This window comes from Styela clava, chromosome 7, assembly GCF_964204865.1.
Source record: "Styela clava chromosome 7, kaStyClav1.hap1.2, whole genome shotgun sequence".
NCBI lineage: Eukaryota > Metazoa > Chordata > Ascidiacea > Stolidobranchia > Styelidae > Styela > Styela clava.
The window spans coordinates 18841775-18859978 of NC_135256.1; the positions used below are offsets into that span (position 1 = coordinate 18841775).

At 34.0% G+C, this 18204-nt stretch overlaps 1 protein-coding gene across 6 annotated transcripts; it reads right to left on the reverse strand.

Moving 5' to 3' along the window:
• Positions 1-138: 138 nt before the first annotated feature.
• Positions 139-8650, reverse strand: LOC120328415 (vesicle-associated membrane protein 3-like). Of its 6 annotated transcripts, none has more exons than XM_039394885.2 (8): positions 8460-8650; positions 7451-7511; positions 6331-6360; positions 6143-6224; positions 5611-5769; positions 4735-4786; positions 4152-4203; positions 139-1085 (listed from the first exon to the last, which is right to left on the reverse strand). In XM_039394885.2, the coding sequence occupies exons 2-8, from the start codon at positions 7480-7482 to the stop codon at positions 992-994; spliced, it is 501 nt and encodes a 166-aa protein (XP_039250819.1). In that variant the 5' UTR covers positions 7483-7511; positions 8460-8650; the 3' UTR covers positions 139-991. The 6 variants fall into 6 exon arrangements, with proteins under 6 accessions (XP_039250819.1, XP_039250826.1, XP_039250824.1 ...); XM_039394892.2 differs by lacking the exon at positions 4152-4203 and adding an exon at positions 1539-1576 and having other exon boundaries at positions 8460-8649; XM_039394890.2 differs by lacking the exon at positions 4152-4203.
• Positions 8651-18204: the final 9554 nt, after the last annotated feature.

Consider the following 18204-nt stretch of genomic DNA (forward strand, 5'->3'; position numbering starts at 1 on the left):
CTAATGTTAATGACCTTATCCTCACCCAAATAACTTATCCCTCAATATTCTGTATAATTCACATATAGAAAACGATAATAATACATTTTTCTCATAAATTGCCCCCAATGGAATATTATTTATCGCAGATATTTATTCTTTCCTCAGTAAAAAGCCAAATCAATTTTTCAAAACAATGATCATTCTGTTCTCACCAACACAAATGAGAAAGCAGAGGGATGAATCTATTATCATTTGACACCAAACCATACCAATGAACTGTTAAATGGAACTTTGTGCCAATGAGGCTCTAGCAATAAAGTGAAAGAATTATATTATAAATAGTTACAGACAAAAGCTAAATTGTGCAAAAATGGAATTAGCTCTAAGTGGCTTCTATGAAATAGAATTACACACATTTTCAGGGTCTGTAAGTTTTCTTTGGGGACACAAGGACGAAATATACCATGAGTTACAAGAACCCATAAATAAAAATTCCACTAGTCTCCTCATTTCACCGAGACGTATGGTAATTACTATTTAAAAAAGGTAGCTAAAAATACAGCAGGTGAAATGGATGACCAAGAACATTATCTATAAATATCATAGATATCGAGGTGAATCGGGTATAAACAATGAATTTGAAGCCCTTCTTTAAAACAGCAGCATTCAGTAATGACAAGCATTTATTGCGCCAAAATGTGGAAATGACATTGTTGAACAAAAAACTTGTTACAGCCTTCAATAAGAATTATTTTCTATTGGGATAATGATTACTTTGAAAATACAGCCCAGGTGGGAGCGAGCAGTCATTGATAAAACATTCTTGGCCAAACAAGACAAATAGAAGAGTACATCAGTTGATAAAAAATGCAGTACAGTTGACAAGAAAAGGTTGAAAACAACATCATCATATGTACACCAGAGCAAAACTTGTCTTGTTTATATGAACAAACTTGTCGCATTCGAATGAGTCCGTTTAACACACAAAATACAGATAGATAGGTGTGTTTTAGTTCTTAACAAGAAAGAAAGACAACATTGTTGTTGGTGTTGGTTCCATCTTATACATGAAAACGTTGATTATTGGCTGGTCACTACAGAAACTGAAAGACAAAAAATTCTTTGTTAAAACGAAGCACTGGCTTCCTACAGTAGACTTATCAACATGATTTTTCTTCTGTCATCACAGCACTATAATTTTTTTTATATGCCTCAATAAAAAGTCAAAAAAACTTGAACAAAGGAGAACTAAACTCACTTGAATGGCATTTTAAGTTAACTACTGACATGCCAGAAAAGAAGATATATCAGCAGTATTTGTCAAGAATGTTATAAGATATCAGAATTAATGCAAAAATTGACACGATAAACATAAATTATCACTGATATTGAGTGGATGAGTTAGTTTTTCAGCAAAATATGTAATAAGGTTAGACTTGGTTATACTTTAGGGAAGTAGTATTGAAATTTTTTTTAAGTGGGTTTGTATCTAGGCTAATGCAATAATCACAAAAAGCATGATTGAATGAAGAAAATTAATCCAAAACATCCAATACCTGGTCATATCACACTTTTCATTTGGTAGAAAAGTAAACTGAAGAAAGCAAAAGCAGCGTGAAAAGAAAAGGCAAAATGCAAATCAATGTTGTTAGTTACATACAGTTAAACGATTAGGTGATAGTCTTTGCAGACTAGTTAATTTATGAATGGTCCGTGCCTTCTCGAACATAATATTAATGATTATAATTCTATATCTTAGAGTGCCATGCTAAAGCACACAAAGTATATAAAAAATCCATCCCTTGATTAAGAACATAGCATACTATAATTAAATAAGGAAGTGATACATGATTCAAAGAGGATGGAAGATGATTCGTTCATGCAACGGAAAAACGAAAGACATGCATGTATGGTGGACAGAGTGTGCAAACGTGCAGAACAGTGGTTTGCATTAACTTAATAAATTTATTTACATATGTAACCAATTTTCATTGACGTATGTATCTAAACTGGAAAACGACTAAAAATGTGCAGAATAGTATTTTCATCAGCTTTTGTGCATATTCCGGCGAAAAGATTTGTTTGATAACATATTGTATTTTCATCAAAATGTGTCATATTAATCATTTTATTAGAGTTCTTATAAATATGCTAAAATGTATTCATGATTGAACATGCTTTATGTATCAGTTTCTAATGCTTTGCTTTCAGTCCAATATTTGAATTGCACATATTTGTAGATACACTCCTAACTCATTATAAAAATCAATACACTAACCAATGTGTATTATCAATTGGGAAGAGGGATTTCGGTTCCAAAATAAACCAGGTTAACGTTTTCGACCCACGAGAAACCGCATTCCCTACTGCTATAAGAGAAAAACCTTTTGCCAATCGATGATGACCTGTCCAAAACCGGTCGATTCACATTTCAAGTCGAGTATGAAATGTCAAATCTCGAGCGAATTGTTCAACACTCCCGGGAACGTAGAATTCTTTGGCGCGATAAGTATGAGTCACGTGTCACGTCACGATATTGAGCATTGATCAGGCGACGGCAAGCAAGCGGGCGACGGACGATACTGTCGGTAGTTCATTACAAATTCTTAGTTGGAATTGAATGACTCAATGATAACACCGACCAAATATATTACAAATATTCTCGACGAACTCTTGCCCGTCAACTAAGATCGAAATGTCACGCGGGAGCAAACTAACCGCTTGGATTTTATATTACAAAACTCAAAATAAATTAGGTTTTTCGGACAAGATATGTTTACAAAAGTTTATCTTTTTGTCTAGATAACTTAAGTAATAAGAGCCTCGACGCAACGCCTTTCGTAAACAAAGTTATTCATCGAATGTTTAATAGTTCTTATTCTAACAAAGTTGAACATTCCTCACCAGAGTTCAAGGAAAAAAGGATAGCGATATTCAACGAGGAGGGAAAAAACGATGAACTGCCGGGGAGGGATTGAGACTTGCGATATTGACATATTGATTTATGGGCGGATGCGTTACACCAAATGCCGACAAGCACATCTGCCGCCGGCTGCGAGCGATGTAATGCATTTTTTATTCCCAGCTGCTTTTCGCAATAAAACATCGACGGAAATGACATTGTTATTAATATAACAGCGGAAGATAATTTACGATGGTAAGTTGTGCGGAATACAATCGACCACATCCATAGGAGTTGTGACAAATTCCGCCGAAAACGGGTTTCAGGATCGTTTGCCGTCCATCGATAATTGTAATTTTCACCATTTATGAAATAATATGATCATTTTAAACGCACTGTCGAACATTTTATTCTCAATCGGCGTTTTCATAGCAGCTTTTGCATGTAGCCTTTGTTTTTCACGCGAAAACAGACGACGCTGAGTCAAGTTATTGAACTGAGAATACCGACTGGCTATGAAATATTCATGTTACTCCGTCCAGTGCGCGGACCGACTGCCAGCTTAAAACAGGGTTTTATAGCAGTCGCTTTGGCTACTGCATTCAAATAGCAAATCAATGCGCTGTAATATTCGGCAACAATTTCTGTGCCAGAACAAAAGGACAGTATTTTGGTATTACAATTCCAAAACTATTTTTCGGTTGAAACCTCTTATTCAACAATTATTGATACATTGTAAGTTGCTACATCTTCTCAATAAAATTTTGATACATGTACATAATCTACATTTATAGGCTAAATATCAGTTATATTATTAATATAATATTATTATAATATTATTAATCATTGTACAGTATTTATGAGAGCTTTGCTCCTTACACAAAAAGATATCTTGTTTTTGGATTGTAGCACAATAATATCAAATATCTCATCCTAATAGATGTAAAATTCATATGTTTCTACTCCGTTATTTGATATCTCTCATGTATTTCCCTGCTCGAAATACACTCATATGAGCAAGTGATGCGGGATTGAACCCAAGTATAGACTCAAACATTAAACGGCTACCTAATAAAGAAGCAGACAACGATAGAATGAGGCAGCTTGGAGGAATTGTTGTTTCTACTGGTGTGTAATATAGTGTTATACTAGAAAAAAGCATGCATGCGAAAAGAAAATAGAAAAGACACCCAAACATGCAATGAACGCCTTAATCTGCAAAATATTTAAAATTATCAAATTACTAATATTTTTTTCTCATACTCACCTATGATAATAATAAGTATCGCTAAAATAACAACAATCAAAATGGCCCACATCTGAAAAAGACACAAAACATTTATCAACATTGATATTTGCAAACACACAAGACAAAATAAAAAGCAAATAATGCAAGCAGAAATTTTGAAACAGTCGAATTATACAATGAGATCCAAAATAGTATACAGTATCGATCAAAATAGGAATATACTAGCAATGGAGACTTGGCTTTAATGCACTTACACTAGTGCCTAATGTTACAAAAATTTAGAAAGGAAAGAAGTTGTTCAACTGGCTTAGATCATTCAAGATTTTGTGTAGACACAATTTGGCAAGAACAAGCCAGTCAAATGTCAGCTGTTTAAATCTATCAGTAGTTGGCCAAATGCTTTCAAAATTTCTGGATACATTCCCGAGCACAAATGATAGTAATTGACATTTCCTTTAAGCACTGATACATTGAAAAAAACATTGTTGATAACAGGAGAGCTATCAACAAGAGTAAATAACTGACTAGCTTTCCATGCTCACACCACATTCACTTGGACAAATACGAATGCCACTTCTATTTGGCAATTGAAAGTACTTACTAACGATAATCGCGATAATAATTATGATAACAACTGAGAGCATGATAATCATCTGTGAAAAACAAGGGATTTTCAAAAAATGTTGGAGTCAGAACAACTGAAAATAACAGTTATTAAGCGACTAATAAGTATGGTGATATTTGCATGCTTTCTACAAAATATTCCATACTGTAGTCCTCATGAAATACTGCAACTTGAAAAGTGAATTCACATTCTAAATGTTTAAATCATACCCACAGAAAGAGAAAATCTATGTTAAATTCACTTACACTATAGATTATTATGATATCATATTCTCAGAATAGTAAATTATTTGTAAAATTTAAATAAACATGTTGCGTGAATAAACAGAAGCAAATTATTCAATGAACAAATAGAGAAGTGAAACAAGATATGGAAACATCTTATCATGTGCTTATTCATTATTCAAAATTTTTGTTTCAATGTAAAATGCTTAGTCATGTAGTATAAATGTAAAATACAGGTCACAATCATATGATCATAAATATATTTTGATGTATGCAATTGTTTACTTTAATTGTATGCATGGTTATAATAGAATAAAAATCATATGTCATATCTTTGTTTGCAAACTTGATAATATATGGAAATACACACGTAAAAAGCCAACTACATATTTCTGTGATAAAGTTCATGAAAAACATTACAATGTTGATCATTATTGGTCTCGTATTTCCATCCTATGAGCAAATATGTTGTCCAAAGTAAAGACAATCTCCATTGATAACATATATTTGGTTTGCAAACTTTGTTGCTCAAATCCAGTATTCAATTTCAGGACATACTATCACTCAACATTGATAGAAACAATTTTAGTATTTATTCGAAACTTATCAATAAATTGATTCAATATACCTTGCAGTTCTTCCACCAATATTTTCTCTTGAGTTTTGCAGCTTGTGTCTCAAATTGTGAAGCTCCTTGTTGTAATGCATCTGCTCTGTCATCTAATTCAGATAATTTTTGATCTCTCTCCAAAACTTTGTCAACATTTGTCCTCATAATATCTACCACCTATATTAAAGATAAAACCATTATTTGTCTGTTGCTGGAAGGAAGAGTAGCAGTAGCACAAAAATTGTGATAGTGTCCAAATGAAGTAGTTGAATCATATTTGAATAAGTCTCAAACCAACAAACCATATAAATCATGGAATAGACTTTTTTTATATATCAGAAAATATATTACATTTCTACTGAATTTGGTTTTAAAACCAAAACTAAAATAATATAATCTGGAGATGTTTGTTTAATCTAGCCCACCGTGAAAAAACCACAAAATTGAAACTTGCCATATTCAGAAAACCGAAGCACGATAGAGTCAAGATAACATAAAACTTAGCATAAACACTCATATGATAAACACACTATTCTATGGCAATTCAAACCTCATCAACTTGTGCTTGAGTCTGTTGCAGCCTTTTGCTTGATGGTCCCCCTGTTGGAGCGGAGTCAGTACCTCCATACGACCTTTTAATAAAGAAAAATATTTAACTCAAAAAAATATTACTAAAAATACATTACTGAATATTTATTAAGTGACCAAATTAAAATAAAATAAAATAGAATAACTCACTGGTTAATATTGTTTGATAACATGTTTCCACTTAGGGTAGCATTGTAAGAAGGTAAGGAAACAGAAATGAAATTTCATAACAGTATAATATATAGTAATTTCAACAAATTTATATTCATTCAAATAGTTATTTTTAACAACAAATTTCCCAGGAATAAATAAATGTATGCTTCAGGAAAATTTGAAACCAATTTGAAACCGTTCGTTGATTATAGCGTAACTAAAATTGAATTACTCATTTAATCACATACGATCATAACCAAATTGTTGTCAAAAAAAAACTGAAGTTGGACTAAATTACTCTTCAATAAAACATATAAAGTAACCCCTTTAAAATAACTGTCCTGTGATAAAGGATTTTTATTAATGAATCAATATAAAATATTACAATGAAATTGGATTGATTATATAGATTTGTGGAAACTGCCATTGATGACATATGGAAGAGAAAGCATAATTTCAGAACTACCAGTTCAAAAATCTTTTTTCATAATCAATGAGAATCAATACATGAAGTTATCATCATATGGGCCCAATAAAATCAATGCAATGCCAGAAGCAATCAATCAATAAGGTAATTAAAAACCTTATGATCAAAATTTGACTGCATTTGTCAAAATAAAATTTCAAAAAATAGGAATCATGGAAATGACATATGAATGCTGATACAAATCAAACTAAAACAAGTTCATATTGATGAATGAATTATGATATTGCCTCGATAATATTACATGATGACATGTGAGCATATGTAAATATAATTGAAACATTTAGGTATAATAAACATTCAGTTATACTTCAAAATAAAAATTCTTGGTCCAATTGAGTTAATTAACCACATGCATAGACATAAAAGACATCCTATTTCCTATATCAATTCAGATTTTGAAGCATAATTTCAAAATTGTGTTAGGAATTGTACATTTAGCCAAATCCAATTCCAATAGTATAGCATTGTATATTGTACAATGAAAAATTTTATGCTTGATATCTGCTATAAATTTCAATTCCATGTTGCAGAAAAGAAAAGGATCACGCACACATACATCACAATCACGTTGAAAATTAAAAAAAAATAACAAATTAAAAATTAAAGTTATCAACATCAATTTATTTTTACCTTTCACTGGGGACAGGCTGGTAGTTTGCCATTGTCTATTCTTGATATTGAATTGTGTAAGCTACCAAGTCATGGCCACAAAAATATGAAGTGTTATGGCTTGAAATAATGGTAAAAATGATATTTAAATCAAAAGGAATTCCAGAAGTGGAATTGAATCTAAATGCATCCTCACCCTTAGATGTGTATACAATGCGATAGAAGTTAAAACGGTCGCAAACTATATCCTGTGCCATACATATTTTTCTTATATAAGCATACTTCTTACTTAAGAAATAACATGAATTCATATTACTCATACCATAAATTAAATATAAGGATATTACATAATTAAATCATAGAAATACTAATATAGTATAATATTTATGATAATGAAGGTTTTAAATGATGAAGCAATGCAGGAATAAAGTTAGTATGGATGAGATATTATATTTCATTTCACTTCAATAAATTACACCATTTTCCTTGTCCACCCAAATTTCAATTACGCTGTCCTTATGCTGTTGTCATTTTGAGAGCAATATTTATTTATGTGGTAACTAGACTATCACTAGAATCGATTACAAGAATAGATCTACAGATCAGTATAACGAAAAATTATTTAATATGAGAATCCAGATTTTTAATTGTAATAAAGACCCAGCCATACAAATCACAACAACATACTTAGAATATGAAAGCAATCACAACTAATTGTTGAAGTTGTAAGTTCAGTTTTCTAAAATTTATTGTCACAAATTCAATTTGATACGTACCGTACCCGCTACCTACCATTCATTGATTTAGCTATACAAATTTTAATGCAACTGACTAACAATACAAAAAAAATAAATGAAAGAAAATAAAGATTTCTATTGATTGTTTAATAAAGACATAAGACTGAATCAAAAAAAATTTGGCATCAGGGACTCAGGGAGACACGGACTTATTTATTATTCTGAAATAAAATAAATCAAATTCGAAATTAACTTGATCATTGAAATACAAATAAAATAATTTGGATACTCACATTTTGGTTGTTGTTGAAGTTTAAATATCAAGATAAATAGCTGCAGGGCTTCCAAATAGACTGTTTTTGAACCACTTCGGGTAATGATCTATTTCCAAAGATCAATTCAGTCAACAGGAATATAAAATATTTATATCAGCAAGCTGGTTATGCAATGCCTAATAACCTACAATACCTATGAAAAAATGAAACAATTTTTGAGACACTGAACCCTTTTGTCGATAGCTAAATAAACCTTATATTGTATTCTTTTAGAACTAACATCTTCTATTCCTATACAGACAAACAGAGTGAAGTTATCAGCTCTCCATTTCTACTCATCATTTCAAACTGCACTGCAGCCAACAGATGAGCACAAAAGCGAAAGCCATATTGATTTATTGATTTCCAAAATTGCACTTGCTTTATTACAATTTACTGATTTACATTTAACAACAAAAGTTTTTACGACAGTTGCACAGAACAATATAATAAAAAAAAATTGAACTTGGCTAAAAAGACACTATACAAATATTATAATCAAGACAAATAAAAATTTAATATCTGAAAGGATTTTTTTCACGCAATCTAATCTCATCCAACATAAGACATAACAGCATAATAGGAAATGAAATACCATTTGACAATATATTTCTTTTTCATATTGATTAATTTTACATTTTTAAACATTCGCTGTATGAAAAATAGGAAACATAAACATGCATACAGCAGTAGTTATAGTAGTAAAATTTCAAAGCAAAAAATGTGAAGAGCAAAATTATAGCATGATATCAGCAACATTGATGCTTAATTACTCCATTGACTGTTGATTAATAGTGGTTTGTAATAAGATAAAGTAGACTATATTGTGCCAATCGCATTTGAGCAAACAGCCTCTCTTTTGTTTGGGTGAGGCATCTATCTGTCTATACTCTCGCAAAGTAGAAGTTTTTCGTATGTTGTTCAGGATTTTTGCACAATAGTACCAGAGATTAAGTATTGAACAGGAAGAACATGTTTAGTTCTCAGATTTCAATAAAAGGTTTCGGAAAATGAAGACTCTTTATCAATTAAAAGTTAGTTCAGAACTAATGTTGGATAAAAGTGACTGGGTGATGATAGTTTCAAATCTTCCACCACTTTTTGGGGTATTGTATACAGCCAGGTAGTGCTACAAGTACTTCTATTGGGTTTAGTTCAACAATTTTGGCATATGTCATTCCTTACTCCCATCTGATTATGTCATCCAAAAATTACATCACTACAACGTCACAGTGATGTAATAATGATGTCTGACAAAATATACAGACGGTCGTTCAAAACGTGCAGACAATGCAGAATTTTAGGATTATTGGATTGGGAAGATTAAACTACTGACTAATAACTTCGTACTTACTAGCTGGTGGTTGGCGAGGAGTCCAGCAATCCTCTCGCACATAACCATCCCTGCATGGGATTCGAACCTGCGAACCCACGCAGAGTAATTAGAGGTGCGGTGGCGAGCGTACTCCTAACGCTTAGCCCGTTGAGCCACACCGCATAACTTAGGCACTTTTCAATATCTAGCCCCAATCTGAATTTCATGGCCTTTTCCACAAGAAATCAGGCGTACAGACAACGACGTGCAAGTCCAGAAATCCCTGCTTGCAATCAGTGACTGCTGGACTGCGGCACGCCAAACTTCTGAGCCAGCGTGCAAACTTACCGTACTGAAACCACATAAAAGCCTAGATTCTTAACGTGCAACTGACAGAATGTATAAAATTATTTAATCGGAACAATCCAACTGCAGAACAGGGGCTTTGATGCAGTTTTTGTATAATGCCGTTTTTTATAATATTAATATTTTTATTATATGCAGATATGTAGCCTACCGCAGTACCGGTACCGGTACTGATGTAACGGTAAGTCTGTAAGTAAATTTTACTACTCGATAAAAGCCAAAATAAATTCCAATTGCTACAGTAAAACAGTTCTAACTACAGAACTAGGCTAATAGTCAGTAGCTTTATATAGAATCTAATGTCTGCCTATCTTCTAGTTCTGATAACCGAAACCTGTTGCTGCCGTGTTGCTATAAATCCAAAGATCTGGAAGCTCCGACTGAGCACATCAAAATATATCTGTATATGGACGTACCATATATTATAGTTAATTTTAAGTGGAGAAACAAATACACTAACTTATGTTCAATAGATTAAATCCCCAGATAAAAAACAATAGCCTACGAACCTTGGCCTTATGTCGATTTCCCCCAAGAGGGATGGAAGACATAAAAAGCTAAAAGCAACAATGCATAGTCGCCGATATCGTCGACTTTTCGCTTGTTACGCCGCACAAGTCGATATTTACAAAGTGACGTCATCATCCGGGTCACGAGAGCACAAGAAGATCGATTCAAAATAGAAAAAATTTCGACCCGAAAGAGATCGAACCGCAGTTTAAATTGATTTGTCCTCATTTCTTATTCGATTTTTATCAAATTGTCTCTTATTTATTTGGCCACTTTTTATGACTGATTTTATTAAGAATAGAGCTACCGGCGGCGAATTTTGGTTACTTGAAGAACGTTTTACCGCAGAGACTCTCTGTCGTTTCTCCAATGACACGAAGTATGTCACTCATATTATCTTCACATGTTTGGGTACCAGTAAATTCCATTTCGCGTTCTTTTAAAGAAGATATATAGAGCCTTAAGTTATTTTAAAGTTTTGAAGTTAAATTACTGTTGTATTTTGCGCATCTCGCGTTTAATGTCGCTTTAATGTCGCTTACGGTACATTCTTTCGTGACAGATATTACTTGAAATCAAACCAGACACTGCATGTGTGATGGACAAGGAAATACGTTTCCGCCGTGTTTCCCTTATGTCACCTTTCTTGCCACACTCATTTTATTACGAATTGCTATATTGAGTAATTTAAAAACTTGCAGCGTGAGCAAGCTTAGTGACCAAATACCAACGTCTAATACCAACCAAGTCCGTCTAAGTCGGTATTTCGGGACCTACCGTGTTTCCCCGAAAATAAGACCTACCCTGAAAATAAGACCTAGCATGGATTTTAAAAATGATTTTAATATAAGCCCTCCCCTGAATGTTCAGGTAAATTTTCGTGGTCATTGTGGCATTCTTTTTGTTGTCCCTTTTATATATATGATTGTGTCGAATTTAGTGACTATTTAATATTGAGTTGTTCGTTTGCTATATTTGCTGCTTCAATGCAGCTACAAGGTGTCGCTGACTGGATGACTCTTTGAGTCTTTCGCGATCCCTCGTCTATTGCAACAAGCCGATATCCGTCTTCGTAATTTGTTATATGCCTTTTTTTATTTTTTCATATCGTATATTGGTTTTGCATGACGAAAATAAAATCTGAATCCCCTCAAAATAAGACCTAGTCGATCGCGCAAATTTTTTTTGACCTAGTCGATAGCAAGAAATCTTTTCCACTCGTTTTAATAGAATAATAATCTATGGTTATTTATAAGTTAATGAATATCGGTTTTCATATTTTGTATACTGTATTTAAAAATCTCGTAATTCTCTAAATGAAAATAAAAGACATCCCCCAAAAATAAGCCCTAGTGTTATTTTTCGAAAGAAAATTTAAATAAGACACTGTCTTATTTTCGGGAAAACACGATAGCTAAAAAATTGGATTGCGCGCTGTTAAGTCGGCTCGGCGTTTCGTCACCACTGTCACATGGCCGACGCTTGTAAACAGAAGAGTGTTTTTACTAAAATGAGGGCACAAAAGGGTTTGAATCTCGGGATCCCAAATCCAGTTCGGATAGCTAAAAAAAACTCAAAAACGTTCCTCCATTAGATACAAATATACGCTAAAATTGTTTTGTGAGCCGCACGGAATGTATCAGCATGACAAGGTTTGGACCACACTGGTCTACCTTATCATGAAACTCCCGACTTCGCTGACCACTAGATCGTTGAAATGCGATCGTGGAACCTCCACATAGTGTAAATAGTTCATTGGTCCAATTGTTGAAGAGAAAGAAATTTTTTCAAAACAAAAATGCAGCAACAAGGTGAATACTAAAAAGAAAAAACAACAACAATTTAAGAAAACGACTCATAGGCCCATTTTATGTCCAATAAATAAGTTTCAGTGTTTATTTTTAATAAAGAAGGTTAATATGATACTTGAAGACGAAAAATAAGCGAACATTTTGAAGTTTGAGTCGTCTAGTGAACTCGTGATATTTTAATAAACACCGATAAACTATATAAAATTCTGCTCTAAAATTTCTGTGGTGCCCCATTTACTTGGTGCCCTAAGCACGTGCTTAATAAAAATGTGCAAATAATCTCTCTCTCTCTCTCTCTCTCTCTCTCTTTCAAACAGACCACTAATGATTTATACAAACCAGAGCAAAATGGAACAATTTTTGAGAGTAGGCCTAACCATCCTAATTAAATGGGCTCCTAAGACAAGATTACTGTGACAACCCGTATTTTTTTTTTTTATCTTTGTTTGATATTACTGCTAGATTTTGTATTTCGATTTTCGAGACGCCGGGAGCGCTGTGGCACTGCCTATCTGTCTTTTGCTATCTAGTTAAAATAGGCTACCTTGCAACTGGGTTAATTCAGTGAAGTTTACTGGGTTTTAGGGGATTTCTATGTCTGTTAAATTGTTCCCAGTTTTTAAGTAGGTTACCGAGTGTGTTTATTTCTGATTTTATGGCTATTAGATTAGGATTTGTTCAGATGTTTTAATGCTAGTCGGTACGATGATCAGTGGATAGCTGGAATGTACCGGATGTTAGAGGCTGTCATCAGATTTCAGGATTTTTCTGTATATATATATTTATATTGTTTTTCTTGCATTGTATATTTGGTATTTTCATTATGTACTTTCTGTTCTATTGATATAATTGGAGTATTTGATTGTATTAAGTTTCAGATTGGTAGTTAACAAATAAGATTAAAATAGAATTGATTGAAGTGAAAGTGAGAAGAAGAGGAGCAGATCATATTAGGACAGTGTTTCCCAACCCGAGTGTTTGAATGAGTCCACAACAAGTCAGAAATTCACTGCGGGCCGCAAACGTTTTTGCGAAACTTTACCATCAGCCAAGTTACGATTTACGTAAGAATTTACATAAAACATAAATAGCAAGTTTATTCACATAACATTAGTCGATTCAATATTTACTGGATACTGAGTATAGGGCTGGGCATATATTCAACTATTAGAATAGCAATTTACTATTCGAAAATTTGGTAACAGGTGACGCGCCAGGTCACTTTCGCGTCGCTTATTAATCAAACGATTGGATTTCACAACTCACTTGCGGATTTCCGACGAAAACACGAGTCGGCACTAGGGATGGCGGAATCGAATCCGGATTCGATTACAGAATCGATTCTTCGCGGAGTCGACTAGAATCGATTCCATGCTTTGCAATCGATTCTCGAGGTTAAAACTTGGATTGCAAACAATACGTAACGTTTTGTGGAAATTCCTTCACATATATGTATAAACGGCGTTACTGCAATGTTGAGTTGCTACCACGTCGCAAATTTCACTATATATATACGGTATATATATTTCGCTAGAACGCTTTTACGTTTATTTATTTCTAAAATCTCTGAGGGATACCTTTTTTTCGCGATTTAGTCTCCTGTGACAGATTGAATACCCATACTACTTAGTTTTGGCCTTCTTGTTCGTCCATATAATCGAACATCGCTCTCTTGTTTGATTCCATATGGTATTGCTTAGGTGTGTATGTTTTCTCGGAAAGATATGTCGAGAAATCGAGAATCGAAATCGTAAATTTAGGAATCGGATAAGAATCGAATACTTGAAAGTAATCATACTTAGCATCATTAGTCGGCACACGCGTGGATAGATACCTAATTGGTGTTTCTCGCGCGCTTGAACAACTAGGAATAATGTTTTTTTTCTAGTAGGTATCAATGGTGGCAACCCAAATTTTCTTAATTGAAAAGCGGCAATACTGAAAATGAAATGAAGAACACCATAAGTTTTGTTTTATGATGGTCCACGACAGATTAAAAACGCTTTTTTATACATTGCAAATCGCAAAATTTCGGGGGTTACTGTAGGAAGAGCTTTTTCCCTCAAGATTATTTGCTTTACTGTCTCCACACTGGTTCGTACAGAACTGGAGGTAGGGTTTTGGTTTTTATCAATTCTAAAAAAACAACGTGTTTTAAAACGAGGGCTTGTTTTAAATCAATTATTTTTGTATTTTTTATTGAAATACCCCTTGCATCGCCGCGAAACTACGACAAAACGTTGCATTCTGGCAGCTGCACACGCAGCCAGAATTATAATTTCAAAAATGTAAGTAAAATATTTTATTTTAACTTTTACTTCTATTGCGTACAATCATCGCCACGTTTGTATCTCCACCTATAAGATTTTCATAAGATTTTACCCGGAATGTTTAGCCGAGATATCAGAGAGATGTTTTGAGTAAGAAAAATTGACATATATATTGACATTTTCCCATAAAATGAAGGCATTATTATGGTTAATACTGTTCGGTTAATTTATACTTTGTTTTTAAGGTTGAAGTGATAGAGTTTTTCAAAGTTATACAAACAAATTTATTCGATCGCATTATAATTTTCGCAAGGTGGTTTCATCGCAGCAGGGTCGTTCACGTAATGGCTTATCGGTTGCGTCTTACTACGCCAACCACTGAACTACAGCTTGAGATATTTGTGGCGTTTTGAAAGATTTATTGCAAAAAAGAAGCGCTTGGCAAGTTTTTACATCCATTTTTCTTCAACCTATTTAATACAAAAAAAAATCAAATAGTACAGCCATTTTGAACGAAACAGGCAAAAAAAACTTGATTTAAAACAATTGTTTTAAAACATTTCTTTTTGAACAAATCCCTAATTGGGGGGCAGTAAGTGTTGTACAAACAGCTCAGATTTGTCGAATTTAAACGCTTTTTTATACATTGCAAATCGCAAAAATTTGGGTGCTTGCAAGATCGCAAAAAATATGTATCAAAACTAAATATAATCGGGCAATATATTCTCATATTATTATGTTCGCAGATAGCCGTGGCATTTTAAAGAAGTAATGCTCTCATCTTGTCATAAGTCGACGCGACCGCGAGTGACCAGGAACACAATTAAATTAAAAGAGAAAGAAATTTTAAATTCTCGTCGTTGTAATGGATTGAATATTGTGTGACAGAAAAGGCGATTTATACACTAAAAAGTCGACTCTTTTAACAAACGCGCAATTGCGACGAATTTCCGACTTTGAAAATCGTTAAAATTCTGTTGTGTTTGGTTTTATTACTTTTTCACACGGAGTACATTTGCAATAAACGCACGTTGAGTCCGCAAAGGTTTTCGCCGGTGAGAAAATAGTCCGCGACCAAAAAAGGTTGGGAAACGCTGTATTAGGAGATACTTGGAAATATATATTTAACGGTATAGACTGGGGAGGAGGCTCCAATACCACCAATCGTTGATGTAATCAGTGTGAATCGTTATGAAATTTCTAACGATACTTTTATTGCAATGACAATTCCTTCATGCTGCTTAAAGTAAGGCCCGGGTTGGATTCTGCACGGAGGAAATGTAATTGTGTTCTTCAAGATGAATAGCATGCAGTTGATAACCAGATGATTCACATAAAGAACCAATGTTTATTCGAATAAGCAATGTAAAGGATGGAAAATTACGGATCTTGAAATGGCGGGGAAAGGTACTATGCGCTTAAATTAGGATTTTTTGTAAAAAAACCATGTCCGCAATGCAAAAATGTAAGATTTGGGAAAAACACTCCACGACGTTTTAAGCACTGTAGATTGCGCTCACCACGTTGGCGGTGACGGGCTGTTATTTTTGGCGGGGCTTTCTACAAGAGATTTATAAATTTTATGTCTGCGAAATAACTGTGGCACACAGCCTTTATTTTAATATTGTTTGATTACTTCATCATCATAACCTAAAAAAGGTTAAACTCGCCATTCCAAAAGAGTCACATCACCATCAAACGTCCGAATTTCGAACGACCAACATGGTCACTGCACGTGAGTTTGGAGGGAAATATCCTGCACCGCACCGTAATACAATTCCATTTCGGTTCCAAAAGTATAAATACTGGATATATAAAATCTAACCCACCTGGTGTTTTATTTGGGGTTCATACGTACTTGCTAACAGCAATTTCATGAGGGACCCCGTGCTCGATATCTGGTTGGTGGATATGGACTGGCTCGTTGCATCATCCAACCTCTCATTCAAAGGAACATAACTCGTGTCAATAATAAAACTACTTCGTTTATTTCTTAATTGTAGAGCTGGTATTGGCTACAACGTAAATATACATTCTAGCAAGCTAGATATTATTGTTTGTGATACCAATTCGATAGAAATACAGTGACACATTTCGTTAACTAACAACTTAATGTTATTTTTTTCGAATGAATTCCCATCAAACGAGGGCCGGCCGTTAGAAATAACATACGTAATAGATCAAGAGAATTGCAGTTCATGCGGAAATGAATACCATGATAATCAGTATTACTACACACCAGGATGTTCATGTTTTAATCTATGGACGTAAAGAAATAAACATCAAATTTTAACGGGCTAGAACAGCGTTTCCCAAACTTTTTCGGCCATGGAACACTCACACTTTTTATCTCGCCTCTCGGAATACCAAAACATAAAAGGGTGAAAATAAAAGGGATAAAGAAAAACGGTGTAATAAAACAGTTCCCAATGGATTTGCAGTGGGGAGTTACCAAATGCGCCGCGAAAACTAACAGAATTGTGTTAAAACACACCTAATATACATTTCTATGTCTATTACTTCCCATTACGTAGTGTTTGCCTCTAATGTTACGTCTAATGGAGATAGAAGCCCTTACTACAATTTCGCGAACTGCAGACCTGCAGAGTTTTTTTATCTGCTGAATCGAGTTTAGCAAGCATGAGCAAATTTTTCAGCATTTCAAAGTAAAACCAGGCAGAGATGAAGGAAGAAGAGTTGACTTTTGCCTATATACTATTTAGAACCTACTTGTTTGCCTATAGCAAAACCAAAAGGATTGCTGTAAACTTGCTTAAATTCATTGCTTGCATGAAACATAGTTGAATTCAAAATATAATTATAAACTAGTGCTATTCACGACTCCTTTTCATTAATCCTCCCCTGGTCTTTAACGACCACGCATAACTACAGTAGGCTCGAATTTAATAGTCTCCATTCCACCTCACCTGGCATAATTCAAAACGGTGTATACTCAGCTTCACGTTTGCCGCATCCTGCTAAGCGTTTGGAACAGGAGCGTTGCAATTTAAGGGTAGGGATCTCCCTTTTGAAATGTAAAAAAAAAGCATTTTTCCGTGTCATACACGTATGATATATATCAAATTTCCGTAGCTTGAAACGGTATTTAGAGCCACAAGACTCTTGAAAACTCACGTTTTCAGGCTGGACCCGCCTGCTGTTGCGGTCTATCTTGACAATTAGAAATTTCTGAACCCTCCCATTGGAAAAATCCTGGCTACGCCCATGGGTTGGGATACGACCTATGATTACTCTGCGCGGGTTTGCAGATTTGAATCACGCGGGGATAATTATGTACAAGACGATTGCTGGACTCCTCGCTATCCATCGTGGGGTGGATTACAAATCCTACTAACGGATTCTTTCGCAATCGATTGATATGACAATATTTAGTAAATTATTTGGGTAAGGTATTCTATTTGGGATATCACTGCAAATATTTACCCAAGCTA